The 26,488-nt window shown below is 50.2% G+C and overlaps 1 protein-coding gene across 1 annotated transcript; it reads left to right on the forward strand.

Annotated features, from left to right (window-relative positions):
- Positions 1-299: 299 nt before the first annotated feature.
- On the forward strand, positions 300-26,091 carry LOC116953922 (transforming growth factor beta-2 proprotein-like). Its single transcript, XM_032974237.2, has 7 exons — positions 300-1,512; positions 15,752-15,885; positions 16,327-16,459; positions 18,622-18,705; positions 19,212-19,401; positions 20,477-20,630; positions 21,628-26,091. Exons 1-7 carry the CDS (start codon positions 1,116-1,118, stop codon positions 21,784-21,786), a joined length of 1,251 nt encoding a protein of 416 aa, XP_032830128.2. The 5' UTR covers positions 300-1,115; the 3' UTR covers positions 21,787-26,091.
- Positions 26,092-26,488: the final 397 nt, after the last annotated feature.

Here is a 26,488-nt window from a genome sequence, read left to right on the forward strand (position 1 = left end):
ATGAAACTATCGATACACGTGGTAACGGATCATAAATCAGAATGCTTATTTCGACCGCGGGAGGAATCCGATGAGCTATGATCGCCTTGTATTCTTTTTCGTCGTCACAGATGCCCAGAGCGGGGATGGTCAAAGTGACACATCACATAATGAAGTATTTCCTACGCCGTGTCAGCCCCTCTGTCTCCCCCTCTCCCTACACCACCCACCCAAGTAAGTTCCACCCCACCCCCTCCCACACCCCCCCCCCCCCCCCCGTTTATCATCCCCTCGCCCACACATGTTCCGCTTTACTGGTGCCGCGTCGACTCTTCCTCCTCCTCCTCCCTCCTCCTGCTCTGCCTCCTCCTCCTGCGGACTCTCCTAAACACTACCAGACGCTAACCAGAGGACATTACCACGGAGGACGGGAGAGGGAGCGTTGAGTTTATTCACAAAGCTGTTGGGTTTTAAGTAACCCTGCGCGCTCGTGCGTTTCGTCTGTTGTTGTGTGGCGCAGCGGTTTCGCGCTCTGCGCCACGAACCCGGCGACCCGAGTTCGGTTCCACGGATACTCACGGCCAACACCACCGGTGGCGAGTATCTGAACCGGTCCTGGGATACCTCCTCTAGGTCGGCTCGGACTCTAATGAGTAGCTGGTGCGGTGTGTAGTCATCTGGCCACCACACTCGCTCGTGTGCAGACCCGGCTTTCATCGGTGCTCGCTAACAGTGCTTGCCCCAACAGTCTGTTCAGGCTCTACGGGTGACCTTTTATTTTGTGTATACACACACTGGACTAGCTACTGACAGAGCTGTAGTTAATTTAGAGTACAGAAGTTCTCAACAAACGAGTACAGTATTTTATTCAATCATCATCATCATTACCATCATCACCACCACCATCATCTTTTACACCACCACGCGGCCACGTAGGGCCAACTTGGACTCGATTCGGCAGTAGATCTGTCGAACAGGACTTCTCAACACCTATAGGTAGAAGGTTCCACCGTCGTCGTCGTCGTCATCATCAGCTGCACTACCGTGCGGCCAAACTGGACTGATCGGAACGCTCCTACCCAAATTTCATCTCTCCATCATCATTAACATCATCATCATCATCCCCGCGGGCTCCGATGGCTGGTGCTGGCGGGCTGACGATGCCCCTGCTGCTGCTATCGCCGCTGCTGCTGCTGGTGCTTCAACCCCACACGCCTCTCGCGATGTCCACCTGTCGGAGCCTGGACCTTACCGAGTTGACGCGCAAGCGAATCGAGGCGATCCGCGGTCAGATCCTGAGCAAGCTGCGGCTGGCCGAGCCGCCTGAGCATTTCGAGGGCGGCGGCAGCCAGGCGGTGGTGGTTCCGGGCTCCGTGATGGCCCTCTACAACAGCACCCGGGACATGCTGGTGCAGCAGCAGCGGCGGCGGCTGTCGATCGAGCAGGGCTGGTGCGCAGAGGCGTTGGCGCGCGGCGAGGAGCACTACTACTCGCGAGTGGCGCACATCGTCAACTGCAGCAGGATCAACAGCGGTGAAGGGCTCACTCACTCACCCACTCGCTCGCTCACCCACGACCCTCCCAACATCTCACCCCCTTTGTTGACGCAATACGGCGCACACGTTTCTACCGTTGCAAGTCAACGAGATGTCCTGCTCAAAATGAGCATCGAGGCACTGGCGCTCATCTGTTTACAGCGACTGCAGAGCTGTTGGGTGGCAATTCCACATTGCCGTGGCAGGAGGGTGAGCGATTCAAGCCGTTAGACAGTCACTGTTGAGTTTCCCACAAATGTGTACGCATATTTATTGCCCCCCCCCCGGAGGGAGGCATGATGGGCTGAGTCAACCTTCCAAGATGCTCGCTGTTACCACCGAGGCATCTGGCTACCGTTAAAGATCGTCCACTTTAACACGTGGGCTTTCGCGACCAACAGCATCCATAATATAGGTTTGTTTTTGGGTTAGATCGCGTAGATATAAATGCGTCGTTAAACCCGCCACCACCCGACACAGCCAATTAGTAAGATTTGTCACGTAAAACAGAACGCGCCAATTCGTTACTAGTACAGCACACCGTTGTGTTGGAGAGCAAATCCGCAACATTTACACTATTTTGTATGTTATTTTACCAGGTAAGGCTCCACTGAGCTATGTAGCTCTTTTTCAGAAGTGACCTGGCCATCACTAATGATAGCTCAACGAAGTGGGCTTATCATCATCACGTGGAAATTTATAGCAGCCAGATTATCTTAAGCGCGTGATGTTGATTCTAAATGTGGAGGGAAAAACCGGAGGACCCGGAGAAAAATCCACACGAGCACGGGGAGAGAGTGAGACACGCAAACTCCAAATATACAGCAGCAGGCGTCAGGGTTGGGATCGGACCCACGACCTCCCGCATACCAGGCGTGGTATTTACCATCTGCTAGCCATCGTGATGATGATGATGAGAGAGAGAGACGCAAAGTCCAAATATACAGCAGCAGGCGTCAGGGTCGGGATCGAACCCACTACCTCCCGTATACCAGGTGAGGTAGTTAACATCTCATAGCCACCGTGATGATGATAAGAGACATGCAGACTCCAAATATGCAGCTGGTGTCAGGGTTGGGTTCGGACCCACGACCTCCCGTATACCAGGCGAGGGAGTTAACATCTCGCCAACAGCTCAAGAAGCACGGATCCAAGCTCAGGGCTGCTCGAAAGCCTGACCCAGAAAGACAGAGAGAGGCCTTTAGATCTTCTCTGAATAGTCAAGGGTGCACATTCGATGTTGCTGATGTGCTGAAGGGGATTGTTGAGTTCCACAACGTGGGGACGACAGCAAAAGCTACTTTCTTAATGGCAATTTCCATATTTTGCTCGGTGCGAAAGAAGTTGAACGTCCGTACGTAATCCCCGATCTGGGTTAAAGGACGATCTTGTTGTTTGTTGTTATTTCTTTGTTCTGCGACGTACAAAGCCATACCTGTGAACCCCCTAATCAGTGCCCCTACCTTATTACAGACCAATTCAGATGTTATTGGTCACCCCGTGCCCCTTATAAAATCTCAGCGTTCATCCTACAAAGTCCTATCACAAGGGGAGAGACACAAACAAACAGAGAGATTATTTTTTTTTGCCCGTATTGAAACGGCTGTACGCCGTATGGACCTGGAAACTCAATGTGCCCTGTACAAGAATTACGGGTAAAACCGTACGGGTTGACTGGTAATGCAAAACTGTGTGGCAGACGGTTCTCGTAAAATTTTACAACGCTTTCTTGACAATCCTGGACGCTACTTTACTAAAAGTACCGCGATTTGGCGTTTTATTTAAATGGGATTTAACGCGAAGATAGTATACTTGCATTGTGAGGGCTGCGTGTGTTTTTGGATGATGTTGTTGTCACGTGTTGTCGATTATTCAAAGAACGATGGCTACGTGCGGCGCAAAAGAAGTTCTGCATACCTACACACAGGAATGTAAAAGGTTAAATCGTTCAAGCGATTATAATTAGAACTCAGCCGCGATCAGTCTTCTTCATTCGTCACTCTCACCTCTCGTCGATATTACAGTATTTTATCTTTAATTATCATCACGTCTTCCAAGCCATCTTTTTCGCCGTTTCAATCCAAATTAGATGTTTTATTTGTTAATTGTTTTTTTTTTAACACGCAGGCTTCCGCGACCAATATTATTCATCGCGAAAGGTCAGGCCAGTAAGGTGTGTCACGTAAATAAAACGCGCCAATTAGTTTACTACTTCTTCCACAAACATTTACAATTGCATTTGTTACACGGAAAATCCCGTGCAGCCAGTTGCCCGGCTAGTTTCGGTGGGCACAGGCCGCAGCAGCCACTAACAACAACAACAACACGAGTTACTGTTGGGGCGCTGGAGAGAAGACCCAACCAGCAGCCAGCCAGGAAACTCGGGGTATTGATTATCTTTTAGTAGTGTACTGTCGTGTGATCCACGTGTGTCTGTATGTGTGATCTGTATGTGTTGTGTGTGTGTGTAGGCCCTGTGTGTCTGTATACCACGTGTGTGTGTGTATGTCATGTGTGTGTGTATGCCATGTGTGTGTGTGTATGCCACGTGTGTAGGCCACGTGTGTGTATGCCATGTGTGTATGATGTATATCTGTGTGTATCCCGTGTGTGTGATCTGTGTGTGTATCCCCTGTGTGTCTTTTTGCTATGTGTGTGTATCCCCTGTGTGTCTGTACGCTATGTGTGTGTATTCCCTGTGTGTCTATGCTATGTGTATGTATGCCATGTGCATCTCTACGCTATGTGTGTGTATGCCATGTGTGTCTGTACGCTATGTGTGTGTTTGCCATGTGTGTCTACGCTATGTGTGTGTATCCCATGTGCATCTCTACGCTATGTGTGTGTATCCCATGTGTGTCTGTACGCTATGTGTGTGTTTGCCATGTGTGTCTGTACGCTATGTGTGTGTATGCCATGTGTGTCTGTACGCTATGTGTGTGTATCCCCTGTGTCCGTACGCTATGTGTGTATCCCGTGTGTCTGTACGCTATGTGTGTGTATCCCATGTGTGTCTGTACGCTATGTGTGTGTATGCCATGTGTGTCTGTACGCTATGTGTGTGTATCCCATGTGCATCTCTACGCTATGTGTGTGTATCCCATGTGCATCTCTACGCTATGTGTGTGTATCCCATGTGCATCTCTACGCTATGTGTGTGTATCCCATGTGTGTCTGTACGCTATGTGTGTATCCCATGTGCATCTCTACGCTATGTGTGTGTATCCCATGTGTGTCTGTACGCTATGTGTGTATCCCATGTGTCTGTACGCTGTGTGTGTATCCCATGTGTGTCTATACGCTATGTGTGTATCTGTATGCTATGTGTGTCTATGCCATGGGTGTCTATACACTATGTGTGTATCCCATGTGTCTGTACGCTGTGTGTGTATCCCATGTGTGTCTATACACTATGTGTGTGTCTGTATGCTATGTGTATCCCCCGTGTATCCCCTGCGTGTGTGAGAGCCCCGTGTGTGTATATATAGTTTACGCTGTGTGTCTATATACTCTGTATCTCTGTAAGCTAGCGTGTGTGTGTATCCTAATGATGTTTAAGAGCTCACGGTTACAGTCGAATACTAACACTGCTTGTCCAAAAGTCGGCCAATGGAAAACCCCCGGACATCGATTCACCGCAACACTCTCAGCTACTGGCCAAGGGACCCCAAAATGCACGTCGTCTTTAAAACAAATTTATCGAGACTCGATGCGGCGTTCCTGAACGAGGGACGTTGTCCTTGCCATCCTTGTCATCTTATTTAGCGACGTTAAATGTTCACACACTTTCATTTAAATAGGAGCCCGCTCGGCAGGCACCGGTAGATAGGGCAGTGCGGCAACATCAATTGTTGCATTGCACTCATTGTGCTGTGCTTGTATTCTCCCCCGCCTTCACCAGAGATGTTAACCACCTCGCCGGGTACACAGGAGATCGTGGATTTGATCCCGACCCTGACGCCTGTTGTGTATTTGGAGTTTGTGATGTCTCTCTCCCCGTGGCTGCGTGCGTTTTTCTCCGGGTCCTCTGGGGGTTTTCTCCACATTTAGAACCATGCGTTTAGGGTATTTGGTTGCGATAAATTCTACGTGATGATAAGCGACCACTTCGGTGTGGCCAAGTCGCTTCTTGAAAAAGAGCTGCATTGCTTCGTGGGCTTTGACTTGTAAAAAAATATTTTGTTGTTGAGTTTATAGATTAGTAATATGGGTAGCCAACAGACTGCACCAGCAATACACACAAACACACGCAAGCTCTTTTACATCATCTTTATAGATTAAGTTTTAGTTTGGTGCTTTGCAGTTAAATGTGCAGCCCTGCAATTGCTTGGTCATTGATGTGCGTTTAGCGTATTTGGCAACTGCTATACATATCCACGTGACGATAAGCCACTTCGTTGGGCTATCATTGCTGATAGCCTGGTCGCTTCTGAAACATAGTTATATAGCTGAGTGGGCCTTAATAATAGTCATTCCATTTATATTGCACTTTTCATCAAGGATCTGAAAGTGATGTACAGAGCAGCAGCAGCAGACACTCAGCATACAAATAATACTATTATAAATACATTTTAAAGAATCCATTTACTAATTGAACTAAAAGTTGAATAAGCGGAAGCGTTTAAATAGGATTTAAAGCGCATTTTAAAAAATGTCCACAGCCTCGGAGATCCTGATATACAGTATCGATATCTGATGCAAAAACAAACAAGCTATGGTTTCGTCTTTAGCTTGCGTGAAAGCCTCTCCCATCACCTATCGGCATCTCATCAGGCACCGTGGAAGCCATCGGCTCGTCGCGGTGCGCGAAAGCCACCGAGCTGCAGAGTAGAAACGGGGTCCGAGAAAAACAGGAAGCGAAGCAGCAACAACAACAACAACACCAAATAGGAGCGATTTTGATTTGAAGAAGCCCAGCCACTTTTCTTACTTCCCTGAAAGGAAACCCAGCAAGTAATAATGCCGGTTACTCATCCGCCGCCGGGTGCACGGCCTCCTAATTTCGCTAATGAACTGGGGAGCCCCACTTGTAGTGGATCTCGTTCAGTGGGGCAGCTAATTCGTTTGGCTGCCCTTTGGATCAGTGTCGGATTATCCTCGTAGCAAAAGTAGCTGCATATATAGCCACGCCCCCCCCACACTTTCAAGGGCCCCCGCGCTAAATGCTTATCAAGCTATCAATTCCGGTTTCTGTGATTCTGCACTTGCTCTATTACTATAGTACTATACCGCCTTCAACTTTTATGAACGACTGGGTGTTTAAGCTTAGCGACGTGTCGTATTATCTGGCTGTGTAGCAAACGAAAAAATGCAATTACTTTACTATGCAAGTTCAAATTTAGTGTTTTAATTTTAACGTTTTTTTTGTTTTGTTACATTTCGAGCCCCTTTATAACGTACGCTACAGGCCCCGCGCCAGCTTGGTCCGGCACTGCGTTGGACTCATCCTTGGCCGCATATAACGGACTCGTGCGGATCACACCCCTGGGGGTGGAGGCGTGTTTGGGTGCACCCACCGCACGGTGAACCCCCGTGAACCTTTGCGTTCGATCGCTGGCCTCCGCTCACATCGGTGGCGAGGGATATCCGAACGGGCGTCCTGGGGTTCCAGCTCCGCCTTCATTCACCCGCACCGACCAGCGTGGTGAAGTATGGTCAGGCGACTCTCGTGATCAACAAGGCGTGGGGGGAGGCCTTCGTTCAGCAGTGGATTGACAAAGGGCCATACATTATTTTTCATACTTTTTTAAAATAATTTGTGCAGCTTTACTGACTATTGGCGTATCCGGCGACTCACTGGTCATCGAGTCCAGCGCTTCGGAAATCCGCGGCTCCGGAGCCGCACGCGGCTCTTTAATGACTGCTGCTTCGTGAACGTTTTTCATTAAGGACCTTCTCGTATACACGTGCGTTGCTGCTCTTGAAATATAGAAAAACATTTTTTTTTACAGAAATTGAACAAAAATGGCTCATCTTGTTATTTTGGAAGACGGACTGGCAAAAAAATAAACACGCAAAAAACTGTAAACCTATCTCGTCTTCATCCAGCAGTGGATTGATTTTGGCCAACGACGATGAATTTTGGTAAAGCTGATGCAAACTTTGACAAGGTGGCATTTTATCGGTTGGAACCTGAACCTTGATGATTTCTCCAGGCTTACCAACCGCCCTCAAGAAGGACAATCGAAGAAGTCTTGTTGAGATGACGACTTATTCTTAGTGTTGGGTTTTTTATTTTCTACTTCTCATTTTTAAATTGATGCCAAATGCGCGACTTTGTAACGTCGCCGTGCGCCACCGCTGTACCAACCAACACTGGGGGCCCAGAATTTACCGATAAAGAAACAACGAGAGGAAATGTTGTGCATTGAAACGCGGTGTTTGTGCCCGGGGCCCTGGCTGCGATTGTTAGGAAATCTGAACGGACATTCCTTCTTCACGAATGCATCGTAGGAAGTGGTGGTGTTAGTGGTGGTGGTGGCGGCAGTGGCGGCGGCTGTGGCGGCAGCGGTGGCGGTGGGCGCCTGGGCAGGCGGGGTGTTACCGATAGAGAGGTCAGGGTGGGTGAGTGTGTGTGGGGGATGGAGAGGTGAGGGTGGGTGAGTGTGTGTGGGGGATGGAGAGGTGAGGGTGGGTGAGTGTGTGTGGGGGATGGAGAGGTGAGGGTGGGTGAGTGTGTGTGGGGGATGGAGAGGTGAGGGTGGGTGAGTGTGTGTGGGGGATGGAGAGGTGAGGGTGGGTGAGTGTGTGTGGGGGATGGAGAGGTGAGGGTGGGTGAGTGTGCATGGGGATGGAGAGGTGAGGGTGGGTGAGTGTGTGGGGGATGGAGAGGTGAGGGTGGATGAGTGTGCATGGGGATGGAGGGGTGAGGGTGAGTGAGTGTGTGTGGGGAATGGGGAGCGGTAGTGTAGCGGTTAGTGCGCTGCGCTACGAACCCGGCGACCCGGGTTCTATTCCCGCTCACATCCAACACCAGTTACGATTATCTGAACCGGTCCTGGGCCTCGCCTATGTCGACTCAGCCTCAAATGAGTACCTGGTGCAGTGTGTAGTAAACATCGCCACTGGGGAGACAAAGGCGGCCGGGCGTGGTGCTGGCCACCCACTCCCTCGTGTGCTGTGCCAGCCTTCTGCTGCTATAACTTGGCAGGATCCTCCTTCGAAAAGAGTCGCGAGACTCAATGAGGCTTGCTGGGATAAACAAGCATAACGATCGTACGGTACAGGGGTATTTTACGTATATATTTTTAAGGGCCATTAATCACGAACTTGCGTGGGGAATAAAACTATCCTTTTACAGAGAACCCCATTGTTTAAATAAAATGAAACCCTTGTAGGCCCAAAATCACCGCCAATATTATTTTTTCCTTCGGATCTGCCACTCAGCCCGTCGAGGGCTCTGCTGGGTTTATGAGGTTAAAATCTCCCGGGGTGTGGGTGTTTTTTTTTGTTTGAACGTTAGAGGAGGAAAGCCCCTGAAATTTGCCCCTGAAAAACTGTTGCGCCATGCGAAAAGGGAAAGCATTCAAAATACCAAACCGGTTCACGCAGCTTCTCAGAAACGGGGGAGGGGGGGGGTGACTGCTGACCCCCCTAAGCCATGGACACCTCATTGCACCCCCCCCCCCCACCCATCATCATCATCACCCATACGTGTACACGGCGAGTAAAATAAGGCCCGCATTGTGGCAGTTGCCCAATATCTAAAGTGTCAGCCTCCACCACAGCGACGTTGTGCAGTCTTCTTATTTAGTTGGGCATGGGGTGGGGGGCTGGTGGGGTTGGTGGTGCGGGTATGGAGAGGAGCATCGGTTTGGTGATCGATCTCATCGTTCACATAACAATAAAAGGAATTTTTTTCGGTAAAAAAAAAATTCAAAATCGATGTTCCAAGAGCCGCCAGTGCACTGCGGTGAATACGAGGCGGCTGATGGCTCCTTCAAAACGGTCACGAAGCGGTGTCCCTAAATGAGTCTCCGCGCGGTTGGCGACACCCCCCCCTCCCCCCGTAACAAAGTTGAATGTTGAGGTTCTTCGACCCAGCTGCAGGGCGGCGGGAAGGCGCTTGCACGGATCGCGGCGGTACCGCCGCGATCCGTGCGGCGCGGACGGTGGTGTGCTCCTCATCGGTGGTGCGCTCCTCATCGGCGGTGTGCTCCTCATCGGTGGTGCGCTCCTCATCGGCGGTGTGCACTCTGGTGGGTTTTTGGGCTCCAGCACGGCCGCCGTTGGGCGACTCTTCGATTTCCCCCGCTCGTGGAACGCGTACGCGCGAACGTGCGCAGCGATTCACCAATGTACGCCGAACTTCTTTCGCCACCGTACGTGGCCCGCCGCCGTGCTAATCGGCGGCGGGGCGGCGCGCGAATGGAGGTGAAGAGGGTGGGAAGCGCGAAGCATCGGAGCGGAGCAGCGCCGCCCCGTAACATTTCAACGCGGCCGGGGGATTGCGACGCGCTGCTTTCCCCTCGTTTCCGACGCCGCCCATCGCACCCCGGTGCAAATATTTCCTGTACGCAGCGCTGGCGTTCGCCAAGTCCAAGCGCTGTCCGGGCTGATGCCAAACCCGCTTGGCTTCCGACGGGATGGGGCGCGATCCCCGCACGGTCTCATCGCAGGCGATCCGATCGGCTTGGCGCTTGAATCAACGGCTGAAAGTTGAGCGTGTGCGGAAATATGGGCCGGCGTCGCGAAGCGATGGCGCTCGTTTTTTAAAGGCAGATGCCCTCCGCACCCCCCCCCCCCGAGTTTGCCCGAGGAAGCAGCTGAACTTGGCGGTGACCCGGGAGCGGAGAGTAAGCGTGCAATAACGCACAGGCGTCGTCCCTCGAGCGCTGCGTGTTTGGCCGGGTTAAAATATTTACGTCTCGGAACGTAAACACGTGGCGGGCGCGCTCCAGCAAACATTTTTCAAAAAAGAACATTTAAACGGCCGTAAAGGCTGTTATGGACAGGCGCGCGAGGCTTTGCTCCGGTGCGCCAACAGCATTGGTAGTTTAAGGGTTGGGCAAAACCCCGATCGCGCGTTACGTCTGTTCGAGCGGCCGACCGCTAATTTTCTGTGGCGCTGAAATGTGTGAAAAGCACCGTAGCCATTTGTGGCATCTGCGGAAAAAATGTTATCCCATCAGCATTTCCCGAAGAAGTGCACTGTGGTCCTCCTTCTCGTAGATCGCCATCGATATGAATCAGAGCAAAATGTGGCCGAAAGCAGCAGGCGACAGACAACTGTGAACTGGTACCGTCCTTATTGGGACTCATCAGCGCGGTATAGTCACCAATGCTCACTGCTGCAACAGTCTGCCTCGGAGGCGGTTTGTCGGTGGGTCACATTTGTTCAAATTTATATTTGACCCAAAAAGGACCATAATGAACTTCTTCAGTTTTCCATGGCGATGATGATGATGATGGTGACGACGATGGGATTTTTTTTATCGCCATTTGCAGATTTGACCGACGTTCACATATTCGGCCTTTTGAAGATGAATTGATTTCATCGCTCCATCTCCCCGATAGCACGTCCTCTCGAACGCCTTCCATTCCCTATGTGTGCATGTATACATGTTTCAGCGGCGGAGCGGTTTACGCTACGCTGCATGACGAACCCGGCGACCCGGGTTCAATTCCTGCTCACGGCCAACACCGGTGACGATTATCTGCACTGGCCCTGGGCCTCCCCCTAGGTCGACTCAGCCTCAAATAAGTACCTGCTGTGGTGTATGAACATTGCGACCGGGGAGACAAAGGTGGCCAGGCGTAGCGCTGGTTATACGGGGGATCTTTGCCTTGTATATGTTTACCTCAAGGAAGTTTTTTTTTTTTCCGTTAAAAATCAAGATGAAGCCACGCTCTCTCCAAATGACCTCTTATCAGCCGCCTAATTTCAGCCGGAAACGGTCTGGAACGCTGCTGGGCGAATTATTTTCGGCCATGCCACAATCATCTCGCCTCACTCGCCCTCGTGGTGCTGCGTCTCATTGGCACAAAGCCGTTCATGGGAATATATAAAGAGGACTGACCTGCACCAACGGAGACGAGGGCAGACACGGCGCGCGTCCGTGATGCATGGCGCGGAGCACGGAGCCGACGAGCAACGTGGCTCCCCATTGGCTGAAGGAGCGCACCCGCGAAGAAGACTTTATACATTCTGACCCAGAAAAAAAGAACCCCTCTATCATGGAAGATGTTGGTCGCGAAAGCGCACGTGTTAAACCGAAGAAGACCTCACCCGCCGTTGGCGGAGGGAGGCGAATCGACGTCACCGCCCGGCGCGCAAAGCGAGGGGTCGGAAGGCGCGCGGGGCAAATGGGAGGAGGTGAAGGGGTTTGCGAGTGGGGAAGGCAGCAGAGAAGCGATGGGGTGGAGAGGATTTGAAGGGAAAGGGCGAGAACTAGAACGAGTGACAAGAGGATCGGTTTTTGAGGGCGGAAACGGGAGAGGTCGGCGATGATTTCTGTAAAGTGAGAGAGGGCTGGGAGGAGAGAGCTAGGAGGGTCGAGATGAGGAAGGAAGGGCGGACGTGGCTCTGGGCGCTGTAGACAGTGGAAGTTGTGGCAAACGCACGCTCGTGGAAGATCGAGCTTCTCGCACCCCTTTCAATTCACCCGATGTGCCGGAGTCATTGCAGGAATATAGCAACAAAGGGTGGACAATAATTTCGGCTCGTCACGGATAAGGGCGCACCTTGTGCTCCAGTGCTAAGCGCCTCACGCCGATAATCCCGACTCCCAAGCCGACTCTAGCAGCTTTACGAGCAACATCGCGTGGGAAAAATAGGGCCCACCCCCCCCGTTCATGCCTCCCTCACTGATGACAATTCCGTGTCTGGCAAGGATTGAACCGAGAGCCAAATTCTCTACGCATGAGCACTCCCTCCCTCCCTCGCTCGCATAGATATCAAACTCAGAGTGTTCACGCAAATCCTGGCAGGAGGTGGGTGTGAGCCAAGCGTTACGGTGAAGAAATCCAGACTTTAAAGCAAGTGTTTTATTTTTTCGTAATGTCAATACATTTCTATCGAAGATAATGCGTCACGTAACTGGCCCAAGTGGCTCAACGGTTGAGCGAGCGGCTCGCATTCGGCGAGTTTGCGAGCTCAAACCCTGGTTTGGTAGGGGGGGAGGGGGGTAGTGACTCATACCATCATCTTTCCCTCCTCCCGGCGTCGACAAAATGAGTACCCATATAGCGGCGGGAATTGACAAACGGTCATTCCCATGGAGAGACTCGCCCCCTGCCAAAGAGACCTGCTTTACATTTCCTAGACTTTGTACTCCTTCTGTAGGTTTAAAAAAAATGTGTTTTTGTAACTTTCTGACCCCCAGCTCCCCCCCCCCTCCCACACAACCGGACATCTGTAAAAAAAATAGTTTCATAGATGGCTCATTGTCGATTCCTCCTCCAGTCCTAAATAAAAGAACACCGATTCTGATCTCAAAAGTCTCCGGACCCAAGACTTCAGACTTTATGAAATACGTTTAGGCTGTTTAGATTATTTTGCCGCTATAAATGTCCAAATGATGGGCCGCTTTGTTGAGCTATGATTTGTGGCCAGGTCGCTTCTGAAAAATAAGTTAATACCTCGGTGTGCTTTGCATGGTAGGATGGAGATGGTTTAGTGTTTTGCATTTGTTTGTGTCTGGGTGATTTGTTTACCTGCCTTGTACTTTACACTACTATCGTGTTTGTGTGTCACTGTTGTAACGTTCTTACCCTGTGCCCCTACTGGACGCCTGTGAAAAATAGCTTCATAGCTGATCGGATTCCTCCAGGATATATTAATATTCTCATTACTTGGTTGCTGAGGCACCTTTGAAGCTAAAGCAGCTCTCTTGACCAGGACCACCAGTTGACAGGGACCACCGCCGTTGAAATGGAACGCAATGTATAATGAGCTGTAACCACCGAGCCATCTGGCTACTATTACAGATCGTACAATTTAACACGTAGGCTTTCGTGACCAATATTATCAATAATAGTGTTTTTTTGTTTGCGTTAGATCACGTAAAAATAAATGTGTCGTTAAACACCACCACCCAACACAGCCAATTTGTAAGGTTTGTCACGTAAACAGAACGTGCCAATTCGTCACCAGTACAGCACACCGGTGTGATGGAGAGCAAATCCACAACTTTTACAATCAGAGTACGACGTTTCACCAGTGATCACGACCAGCATCATCAGGCGACAGCCAGATTTGTTCTGTCCTCCTGTCTCCACAAATCTGGCTGTAGCCTGATGATGCTGGTCGTAATTACTGGCGAAACGTCGTACTCGGTTTGTAAATGTTGTGGGTTCACTCCCCAACACACCCGGTGTGCTGTACAGGTAACGAGTTGGCATTTTCTGTTCATGTGCCAGGTGGTGGTGGTTATATTTACACGATCTAACCCCTCCTCCCAAAAAAACTCTATTATGGAAAAGATCGTACAATACAGCATGGGTTAAAAATCTGTTAAGAAATGAGCGTGATTTTTTTTGGCATGTGTGTAAATGTTGATATCGTATTGTGCTCATTGAGTGTCTCCATTGGAGGGTAAATTAACTCAGTGGGAGTATCGGATGTAAATATATCGTTAAATAGATCCCTTTGCAGCATCATCGTGTTAAAAAAAAACAAAGCTTTTTACGCCCCCAAGAACAGCCTTGATGAGTCTCAAGATGTTTTTTTTTTCAGGGGGGTCCTGTGCTGGGTTGTTTGGTCGCTTTCCACATGAACGAGTAAACGATGTATCTGGCGATGCTGCTACTGCGTCAGCGGCGGTGTGCAAGCATCGACAACAACAACGGCAAAACGAACACAATCGGGCAATGACCCCTTCATAAAATATTTTAAAAAGTTATTTTCGCGTCATAGTTTCATAGCGCACTTTACATCATGTTGCTATCAAGGAGGGCTGAGGACCTTTTCCTAAAACGTCATATATTACAACAACAACAAAATAAATATTTTAAGACAGTGTTCTTCACAAATGTGTTGAGTGTGACCTTAGTTCGATCATTTTTGTTATTGTAAGAGAGTGGGAGGAAACGGGGCTGTCGGGAGTGGAGTTAACAAAACCCCAAGCATGCCGGGGCACAGCGCAGAGAGAGCACCGTGCAGCCTCAGGAATCCAACGCTTCGCGGACAATCTCTGGCCTCTCGCTAAACTAAACTACGACAAAAACGATTTCTATGTTACCAGGTAAGGTCCGCCACTGAGCTACCGAGCTCTTTCTTGATTTGAAGCTTTCGTTACCGCAAGAATCCATACTCTCCGGTTCTTTCGGTAAAGTCACGTAGGTATAAAAGAAAATAAATCACGACGCTTGTGTTGCGCCCGAAACGTCGTGATTTATTTTATTTTATACCCACGTGACTTTACCGAAAGAACCAAAGAGTACCTAGCTGTTGTTTCACAAGCGACCTGGCCGTCGATAAATGACAGCTCGACGAAGTTTGCTTATCGTCGCGTGGACATTCATAGCAGCGGCCAAGTGCTCTTAAAAGCGTGACGTTGTTTGTAAATGTGGAGCGAGAAAACTACCGGAGGGCCCCGGGAGAAAGAAATCCACGCGACCACGGGGAGAGATTGGCACCGCAAACTCCCCATATAGAACAGGCGTCAGGGTCGGGATCGGACCCACGACCTCATGTGCACCAGCCGAGCTAGTTAACATCTTCCCGCCACCGTGTGCCTCCTTATCTTGTCACCACGGCGCTGCCCAGGCTTACAGCGCCTGGCACCCTCGCCCCAAATCCCGAGACTTCAGTGAGCACTCGCGGCAGGGCGGATGGGGTCACGTTCTTGAAAATGGCCGCATTCGGAAAATCCGCGATGTGCAAACTCGAAGGCAAATGGGGGAAACTTGGGGTTCGGTTCACGGTTTGCCTAATATGAGGCCCCACCACCCCTCCTTGTGTTGTTTGACGTTCCCCGACATCAACCCAAACAGCAAACGGGAAGAATTTGCAGTCTAAAATGCGATTCGTGTATTCGATTGTCAAATATAACTCGTACGGTAAATGTATAGAATTACATGTTTTTGATGCAGTGTACAATACTCTACACGTGTCCAGACTGATCCAGGAGTGTGACATCATCTGCTGACGTCACACCCCCAGGATCGATGCCGGAATTCGGCCTTTTGAGCACCCAGGGCCCTCCGATTTTCAGATTCTCCCGACTTGACCGTTGTCGATCGGGAAGGGCACGAATCGTGACCGTAACCCGTCCGTGCCCCGTCCTGCCGCTCAGACTCGAGGGGGACGTTCGAGTTCGACGTCAGCGCGCTGACCTTCGACGTGCGCTACGTGTCGGCCGAGCTGCGCCTGCTGAGGACGCCCAACCCCGAGGCGACGCTCCCCGAGCAGCGCATCGAGCTCTACCAGGTGGGACGGCTCCCGACGCTCGGCGAGCGGCGGCCGGGCTCACCACGACCGGTCGATCGATCGATCCCTCGGCAGGAGGCGAGGGCCTGCGGTGTCCCGACCGTCTGCACCGGCGCGCGCTCACCTCGACGTCGCGAGTCATTGGCTCTCGGCTACCTCGACGTCGCGCGCCATTGGCTCGCGCTCACCTGGACGTCGCGCGTCATTGGCTTACGGTCACCTTGGCGCTCACATCGACCTCGCGCGTCATTGGCTTTCGCTCACCTTGACGCCGCGCGCCATTGGCTCCCGGCCACCATGACGTCACGCGTCATTGGCTCACACTCGCCTTGACGTCGCACGCCATTGGCTCCCGCTCACCCTGACGTCGCTTTCCATTGACTCACACTCACCTCGACGTCGTGCATCATTGGCTCGCGTTCACCCCTGTGCCCGTGACAGCTGCTGCCTGGCCCGGGTCCAGACAACCTGACTCAGCGCTTTGTGTCGAGCCAAGTGGTGCAGACGGGAGGGGAGGAGGAGCTACTCGCGTTCAACGTCACCGACACGGTGCAGGCCTGGCTGCAGGATTCAAGTAAGGCCAGCTCGCACACCCTCACCGCCAGCAATGGAAACTCGACGCATCTTGTCGATAACACCACACTGTGGTGCCATGAATACATGGAAATGTGTGTGTGTGTGTTGAACTTCTTTCGCACCATACATAGCCAACCATACGTTCCCCTTTTTACATTGAGGCGCTCGGGTGGCGAGATTATCTCCCTCGCCTGGTATGCAGGTGGTCGTGGATTTGATTCCGAACCTGACGATGCCTGCTGTATATTTGGAGTTTGCATGCTTTTTTCCCGTCCACATTGAGAATCGACGTGCGTTTCGGAGTATTTGGCTGCGATGCATTTTCACACGATAAAGGCACTTCATTGAGCTATCGTTTGTGGCCAGGTCACTTTTACCTGCGAAAATAAAAATAGCTTAAGTTTAGTTTTTATTTTAGTTTTGAATCCAATGTTAGCTTGCGTGCAGTCACTCACAATTGTCTACGTGCTTTGTGTCGTAAACGCTCGTAGCGTGCTTCTTTAGATGGACCCCATCGATCGATCGATCTTTATTCGGTGTCGCACCCCTTCACAAATACCATACAGCAAAACAGGAATGGATAAGCGACGGAAACGGTCAATAACAGTGCGACGCAACGAGCGATGAAAAGATTCAACGCGGAGTTCAATTAAAATGCGATGCAGGGTCATAACGGTACAGAGTCGACGGCAGGGCACGCACACGAGTGGGTCTTTGATCGGATTCACAAACCACAAACATTGGGGAGTTGCCTCCCTTCGTTGCTTTTGGCTCAGATCTTCACCCCGTCTCGTCTGTATCTGCCTCGTTTTTTTTGTTACTGCGGGAACAACATTCATTGTGCCCATAATAAACACTTTTGGGTTAGATCGCGTTGGTATAAATGTGTCCTAACCCTCCACCACCCGACAACAGCCAATTAGTAAGGGATTTGTCACGTAAACAAAACGATAATTAGTTACTCCTTCAGCCCACCGGTGTGTTTGAGAGTAAATCCACAACATTTACAATTTGAGTAGTACCATGACATTTCACTGGTAATTACATCCAGCATCATCAGGCGATTTTCCAGAATAGGGTTAGGACACATTTATACTTACGCGATTTAACCCAAAAAACTTTATTATGAATAATATTGGTCGTGACAGCCTGCTACGTTTCGATTTAAAGCTCTCGTGACTGCAGGGATTCATATTCTTGGTTCTTTCGGTAAAGTCACATAGAAGGTAAATAATAAAAATAAAACAATACAATTCTCACGACGTTTCGATTGCAACAGCAAGCAAATTTGAAAAAATAAAACGCCACTTTAAAAAAAATGTTCTTGCTGTGGTTTTCACACCTGATGATGATTGCTTGTGTTGCAATCGAAACGTCGTGATAATTTTATTGATTATTATTTGATTATTTCCCTTCTACGTGACTTTACGGAAAGAACCAAGAATATGAAAGCCTTTTATAAAATTGAATATGAAAGCCTGCTACGTGTTTAAACGTTCGTTGTGCCGACGTTTCCCTTCGGCGCAGTCATTGGTGCCCCGAGTCGACAGACCGGTGAATCACGTTCGCTCGAGTTTTTCTTGGTGCGTGTCGTTTGTTCAGCGGGCCTTGTAATGGCTGGCCATGTTATTACGTGCTCTTAGTTCTTTCGGTAAAGTCACGTAGATTGAAAATCAAATAAAATAAAATAAAATTTAACTCAATACAGATTTGAAATAAAAATAATAAAAGCAAAAAAAAGCCCACGACGTTTCGATCGCAACAGAAGCGGTCTTCATCAGGCGTAGATATTTTTTTTAAATTATCTTTTATTTTAATTTAATTTTCCATCTTCCTGACTTTACCGAAAAAAACAAGAATATGAATTCCTGCAGTCACGAAAGTTTAAAGTCTATGTTATTACGGTTCTATACAATTAGTTATGATTATCATCAACTCACTATATATTCGTGCCCGGGCCTCTCAGCGGTACCGGTCCAGCGCTCCTGAACAATGAGCCATTCGGTCAACCTCCACCGAATAATGTTTCTAATTCTTGATTCGACGCTTTCGTGACTGCAGGAATCCAAAAATAATGTTTATAATTTAAAATAATGTTTATAATTACCTATTTTTCTCCCTCTCTCGTTCTCTCTCTCTGTTTCATGTCTTCCTCTCCAGCCACGAACAAAGGTTTCAAGATCTCCTTGCACTGGCCAAGCGACTCAACCGTACCGCAACCGGGGATGCAAGTTCACTTCGAAGGTGGAGTACTCGCAGTGCGTGCGCGTTCGTGCAACGCACGCCCCCAGGGGGAATGCCCCGTCTGGCCAGACCACAGCTGAGCTAAACTCGCACTAGACTCAAAAATGTCAAAATGTTCCACTGCTTTGCTATTCCCAGCCAAACGCTTACAATAACAATAAGAGTGCATGGGTGTGTTCATGTCGTGGGGAGCGGTTATGGTAGCCGCGCTACGAGCTCGACACCGACACCAGTGGCGATCATCCCAACCGGTTCTGGGACTCCCCTCGGTCGACTCGGCCTCGACTCGATTCACCTGGTGCGGTGTGTAAACATCGCCACTGGGGAGACAAAGACAGCCGGGTGTGGGCCAGGCGTGGTCACGGCCAACCCCCCAACCACCCCACCCCACCCACTCCCCCTCCTGCGCTGTGGCGGCCCTCAAAGTGGCCACTCACCGACCGCACTTGCTCCGACCGCTCGCGAAAGCTATACGGTGGGGCTTTGCTTTTTTTCTCCTTGCACAGAAGGGCGGGTGGTGGGCCCGGTCCGGCACGACATGCAAGTGATCGAGGTGTACAAGATGGCGCAGGAAAAGGGACGGCTCCCGTACCTGCTGATCATGACGCAGTCGGGGAGCCCGAACGGCTCCGACGGGGCGCAAGCCTCCCACTCTGCTCGGAGGAAGCGCACGCTCGATGAGAAGTACTGCATGAGGTGAGGTGGGGGTGGCCGGGGTGGAGGGCGCTGGACTCCACGAGAGAAAGTAAACTTTGAAGCAGAAGAACTCTAAAACTGTTTTATTATTTACCAGGTAGCGCTGCTGCTGCTGCTGCTGCTGCTCCTGCTGCCGCTGTGACCTTTGCGTTTTGTTGACTAACTGTGCAGCCGTTTGGCCAGGTTGGACGTGGGCATGGCAGTGGTGACACGCAGCTTGAGCCCAGTGCAGGATTAAACTAGTGCGGGGCCTGTAGCATATGCTATAAAGGTGCCCTAAATAAATAAGTAAAACACACATATTAAAAGACAAATGTTTAACTTGCATAGTAAAGTAATTGTATTTTTTCATTTGCTATCCAGCCAGATAATACGACAAATCGCTAACCTTAAACACCCAGTCTTTCATAAAAGTTGAAGGCGGTATAGTACTATAGTAATAGAGCAAGTGCAGAATCACTGAACCGGAATTGATAGCTTGAAAGCATTTAGCGCGGGGCCCTTGAGAGTGCGGGGCCCGTAGCTACTACATATGTAGCTACTTTTGCTACTACGATAATTTGGCACTACTTGAGCCCCTATTGATTCGTCCCTCTGTGCTTTTCACAGTAGTACTATCTGTACCATCTGTGCAATTTTGTTTTTGGCACCTGGAAATTTATGTTAACATGCAATTTTATTGAGGGACTGTGTGTTGCCCCGCTGTGGTCTGGGACTGTTGTTTTTTTCGTTTTTTTGTTCTTGCTGCCTTGTGATAACTTGCATTGAGTGTTGAAAAACATCCCTTTGCAATTTTACTTTATATTTATTTTTACCGACTTGCCCACCTTTCCTAAACTTTGCACTCCTATCGGTGGCTGTTGTTGTTTGTCGTCACTTTCTGACCCCGTGCCCCTACTGGACATCTGTGAACAAAAAAAAAGCTTAGTAGCTCATCAGATTCCCCCAGGAGGAAAAATCTTAAGGTTACGATTATTCTGCTTGCGAAGTCGGTGAAGGCAACAATAACGCTAAAGAGTCGGGCGGGGGGGAAAAAAAAAACCTCTCTCCCGTGCGCGCGATCTCTTGGCACCAGCAATCAGGAGGACAACTGTTGCCTGAGGAAGCTATACATCGACTTTCGGCGCGACCTCGGCTGGAGGTGGATTCACGAGCCCAAGGGATACCACGCCAACATGTGTGCCGGGCCCTGCCCCTACTTGTGGAGCTACAACACGCAGTACACCAAGGCGAGTTGCAGCACTCACTAAAAACAAAGATCCCCACCCAACCAATATAGCCTGAAGCCTTTCACATCCAGGGTTAACCTTTTCACTTCCAGGGTTAACCCTTTCACTTCCAGGGTTAACCTTTTCACTTCCAGGGATAACCTTTTAACATCCAGGGTTAACCTTTTCACTTCCAGGGTTAACCCTTTCACTTCCAGGGTTAACCCTTTCACTTCCATGGTTAACCCTTTAACATCCAGGGTTAACCTTTTCACTTCCAGGGTTAACCCTTTCACTTCCAGGGTTAACCCTATAACATCCAGGGTTAACCCTTTCACTTCCAGGCCCCTTTCACTTCCAGGGTTAACCCTTTAACATCCAGGGTTAACCCTTTCAATTCCAGGGTTAACCCTTTCACTTCCAGGGTTAAACCTTTAATATCCAGGGTTAATCCTTTAACATCCAGGGTTAACCCTTTAACATCCATGGTTAACCCTTTAATATCCAGGGTTAACCCTTTAACATCCAGGGTTAACCCTTCCACATCCAGTGTTAACCCTTTAACATCCAGGGTTAAACCTTTCACATCCAGGGTTAACCCTTTAATATCCAGGGTTAACCCTTTAACATCCAGGGTTAACCCTTTCACTTCCAGGGTTAACCTGTCATCAGTTTTTCTTCGGAATTTTTTTTTAATGGTCTCGAAGCTCCCACAAGGCCATGTAGGAGGGCGTGTGGCGCAGTTTGGCGCCAGCTATCATAGGGTACGGCGGTCGTGTCACTACAGTTGTCTGCGGTGAGTACAATGTCTTTAAAAACAATGGCGCTACGCCTCGCTAAGTGAAATTAATGCTGAGCCTGTGAACGGGACCCACCAATCCTGCAATTTGCAGACGTATAGCGATGTAGAGATGAGAGAGGTGAGGCATTCTGAGCGGAAGATGCTGGCCACGCGGAAGACGCCGCTCTGTGCGTGCGCCTTATTTTGTCGCATGTCGTCGTCGGTAACCGCGCGCAGGTGCTGGGCCTGTACAGCCTGCGCAACCCCGACGCATCGGCCTCCCCCTGCTGCGTCCCTCAGGAGCTCGAGCCGCTCACGATCCTCTACTACGTGGGGCGCGAGTCGCGCGTCGAGCAGCTCTCCAACATGATCGTGCGCTCCTGCAAGTGCAGCTGAACGGCGCCACGGTCCAACAGCACCGACGTCAAAGACGCACGAAGATTTCCCGTCCCCCGCCTCCCCGCCCACCCCCCCTATAGAGGCTTTAACAGGCTGTTAGGGCAAGCGCTGTTAGTAGCGAGCACCTAACGCCACCACCACCATCGACAACAACAACAACAGCAGCAGCAGCAGCGACAAACGGCAAAAGGCAGCGGGCGCTGTCTGTGTCTCCCCATCGTCCCTACCCCTCCCCCCGCCCAGCCCTAGCGGCAGACTGCGTCGACCCCTTAAAAAGCGTCCACCGACGGCAGTCGTGGCCCACCTCGTCCGGTCGGCGGGGATAGCTAAAGCACAAAAGTGAGAAATCACAAAGAGACTGTCCTGCGTGGCGACTTTTCGTTGTTTTTTTGTTGAATGCGGTTGTTGAGACCCCCCCCCCGCCCCCCCCCCCCCCCCCCGAAGCTGCTGAAACGTCAAACGGCACTCTATCGGAGCGGTGGTAGGAAATAATTTGCGCGTTTCTTGAAATGAGCAAGGCCATAATGGAAAAGAGACGATGGCAGGTGGGGGGGGGGGGGGTGGTTGGGTGAGGAGGAATCGCAGATCTTGAGCGGCGCGAGGGGAAGAAAGAAGTGTCGTGACCTGGCACGTGGCGGTCGTGCGCAGTGCGGATGAGGCGACGCGTTGGGTGGAGGGACCAACGGCGAAGTCGACGTTCACGGCAACGACTCGCCGCGGACGCAGCGCTACGGAAGAGCGCCGAGGATGCCACTCGACCGAACGCGGCTACCAACTCCAAAACGGCGGACCAAAAAATCACCTCGCACTTCCCCTGAAACGGCGGACTTTGTGCGCGCGCGTGTGCGTGCGTGCGTGTGCGTGCGTGTCTTTGTCTTTTGCATCCGCAATCGGCCACCGGCTCTCGGGACGACGCAGCCGAACGGCACAAAATCGCTGCCGACGGAACCGCCGCTGGCTTCTCTGCCGCAAGACGACGGAAGAAGCACGGGGGCCGGGTCGGGGGGGTGGGGGCGGTGGTGGGGTGCGACCCGAACGTCCCAGAGACGTGGACCTTCGCCGCGATCGGGCTTGCGCCTTGCCCCGGTCCCCATCTGCGTGGGACTCGCCTGCCGGTCGCGGCCTCGCCACTTTCCACCGTCGGGTCAACTCCGCAGGGCCGCTGGAGAGCCGGCGACGTCACGCGAAGCGTAGCACGCACGCCGCAGCGGCCCCGAGATAGTCGCCCACGTGCTTGCGGGAACGGCGCCACTAAAAACCCGCGCGTGCTTATTGTCAACGCACGCTGGCTCCTATGGGATTGCCGAGTTACCCTCAGCAGTGTTGAGACGAGAGGCTGATCTCATTGTGGGGGGGTGGGGGCGATAATGGTGCCACTTGCTCCAGTTCAGTTTGCTTGTTGCGTTGCGCGATGTGCAGGTTGAAAGCGAGTCGGCTTTTTTACGGTCCTTTTTGCATGTGCCCTCCATAGGTGGGGGGTGCGGGGGGCCCAGGGCAAGTCACACCGTGTGGGCACCCCTGGACCCCCCCCCGGTCCCCCCAATACGCTTTCAATTTAAAGCAGTAGTATTAGATCTGACAGCGTGACATGGAAGCGCAGCCTCCACCCTCCCCCCAAAGAGCGGGCCTGGGGTGGTCGTCCCTTCCAGAATGGATGAAAATCAGTACCACTTTGTGGGGAAGTCGACAGTGGTTTGTCCTGTATAGAGACTCGCCCCCTGCCATGGGAATGTGGCTCGGGGGGGTGGGGGTGGGGGGTGGGAAGGGGGCAACGGGTTCTCAGCAGAAGATGAGCATTGCCCTAATTCGCATTTGAGCAGGAAATCACTTTGACTTTCATAAGTAATTTTAAATAAGTGCATGTAACAGGCACTTATTTAATTCCAGATCATTGTAAATCGGACCCCATTTTCCCATAGAAACAGTATAAACATCACTTGCAGATGTGATTTTCCTTTTACGAGTCACATTTAACAGGGTTTAAATGGATACAAATCCACACGCGAAAAAAACCCACTTAGGAATGACATAACCCCACCACGCCAAGTCATGCCGGAAAGCAGACTGACTGTTCAAATGTGTCGGAAAACACGTCGTAAATCGATCTATAGTGACATAATATAACGACAGTCATAAAGCGGAGACCACCTTGTATGTACAGGGACTCCTCTACTTACGAACGAGTTAGGTTCCAGAGGTCTGTTCGCAAGTCGATTTGTCCCTAAGTCCAACTTTACTCCTGTCAATTCAAAACAAGGTGTACGACGTGTACACTAAACACAGGGAAGGTTGTATCATCTCCTGTAGATGTAGATGCCACTGGTTCTTCACGTTCTGCAGATGTAGATGCCACTGGTTCTTCACGTTCTGCAGATGTAGATGTCACTGGTTCTTCACGTTCTACAGATGTAGATGCCACTGGTTCTTCACGTTCTGCAGATGTAGATGCTACTGGTTCTTCATGTTCTGTAGATGTAGATGCCACTGGTTCTTCACGTTCTACAGATGTAGATGGCACTGGTTCTTCACGTTGTGTAGATGTAGATGTCACTGGTTCTTCACGTTCTGCAGATGTAGATGCAACCGCCGGCATTTATTGCGCGGCGGTTGAACTTACGACTCTCGGTCCGACCAGGAAAAATTGGACGTACGGACCAGGTTTGTTCGTATCTCTGAAAGTTCGTAAGTCGAATGTTTGTAAGTAGCGAAGTTTCCACACCACGCCACTGGTGGTGTGGCCCTCAAAGTTCTGGGGGTGGGGGGGAAGGCCTGGGCCTGGAGCTCCCGAGAGCTCGGGGCCCCCCTCTCTCTCTGCGGCTGCCCGTGTCCTTGTTGGTTGTCTCCAAAAGGACGGGCTCCAAGCGCAAATGGCACGTGTGGGAGACTTTCATGGGGAGCTTTGGCAAAACTTCTGCAGCCAACCCTCTCGTTGTTCACGATGCTGCGGTGGAGGCTGACGGGATACGTCTCTCGCTGCGACGTGCGGACAAGTTGGCATTCGACGATGGGGCGACTTCATGAAGGGCATCCATAAACGCCTTTCTTGCGCGTGCGTGCCACTTGCAACACGGTGTAGTAGGAGTCGTTTTTTAAAGTTGTACGAATCGATTCTTTACGGTGTACGAATCGGTTCTTTACGTTGTCGGAATCATTGTTTTACGTTGTCTGAATCGCTTCTTTAAGTTATAGGAACCGATTATTTACGTCGCGTGAATTGTTACGTTGTAGGAATCGATCAATTACGTTGCAGTAATCGATTCTATACATTGTAGTAATTGGTTTCTGTACATTGTAGGGATCGGTTCTTCACGATTCCGTGGGGAGCGACGTGCGACCGGATAAGCCGAACACGGCTGGGTTTAAAAAAGAAAAATCGATTTGTGAATCCTGTCGTGATGATCCGGATTCGTTAAAATTAATCGAATCGGTCGGGGGAGGGGGGGAGTGGGGGGGGATTGTTCGTAATCGTTCAGTGTCTGCGCTTCAGTCAACGCCTTGAGCGTGCAAAGTGAAAAACTTCCCTTGACCTGCCAGAGTCACGGTCACAGATTAAGCTACCACATGTTCTAAAGGGGATCTGAATAAAAAAAAACAGCAAATATTAAAACATAAATGTTTAACTTGCATAGTAAAGTAATTGTATTTTTTCATTTGCTACACAGCCAGATAATACGACGAATCGGTAACCTTAAACACCCAGTCGTTCGTAAAAGTTGAAGGCGGTATAGTACTGTAGTAATAGAGCAAGTGCAGAATCACAGAACCGGAATTGATCGCTTGAAATAATTGAGCGCGGGGCCCTTGAGAGTGCGGGGCCCGTAGCTACTACTACACTACATGTGTAGTAGTAGCTACTACAAATGTAGCTACTACTACACTACATGTGTAGTAGCTACTACTACACTACATGTGTAATAGTAGCTACTACAAATGTAGCTACTACTACACTACATGTGTAGTAGCTACTACTACACTACATGTGTAGTAGTAGCTACTACATATGTAGCTACTACTACACTATATGTGTAGTAGCTACTACATATGTAGCTACTTGTGCTACTAGGATAATCCGGGACTGCCTGGCCCATGTCAACAGCACTAAATGTGAAACTCTGAATCCCACAGAGTATTATTATTATTATTTTGTTAAATGGTCGGCGAGCAAGACACGTACACGCTTAACTTTATTTGTGTATAAGCGTAAATATTTTCTGAAGCTGTTTCTTTTTTTGTTACAATTTGTTTCATCTGTCTTAATATGATTAACGGTGTTTTGTGTTTGTGATAAAATACTAAATGCAATTCGTGCCACGAGACTCATTTTGTTGTTGTTGTCGTTAAGTTTTAATTGCTCCCACGTTTTTAAATGAACCAGGTAAAGTGGATGAATATTCTGCTGCCACCCGAAGGGGCCGTCCATAAATGACGTCACACGGATCCACAAAAAGTCAGACCCTCCTCAAATATGACGTCACAAAGCTCTGCCCCCCCCCCCAAACCATATTTCCATTTTGAAAATAAAACATACTTCAAATCGCTTTAACCTATTGTCATTTTAGTGCGTATTTAATGTGGCGCTGCACTCTGATGTTGTAGGAGAAAACATTTATTAAAAAGTCTATTTAATTAAGTAGAACGTGTTGTCTATATTCATTTAAAGTTGCGCATTTTGATGTGACGTCACATTTATCAACCCCCC

Source organism: Petromyzon marinus, chromosome 53, assembly GCF_048934315.1.
Source record: "Petromyzon marinus isolate PM22_M1 ecotype Great Lakes invasive population chromosome 53, UKy_Petmar_22M1.pri1.0, whole genome shotgun sequence".
Taxonomy (NCBI): Eukaryota; Metazoa; Chordata; class Hyperoartia; order Petromyzontiformes; family Petromyzontidae; genus Petromyzon; species Petromyzon marinus.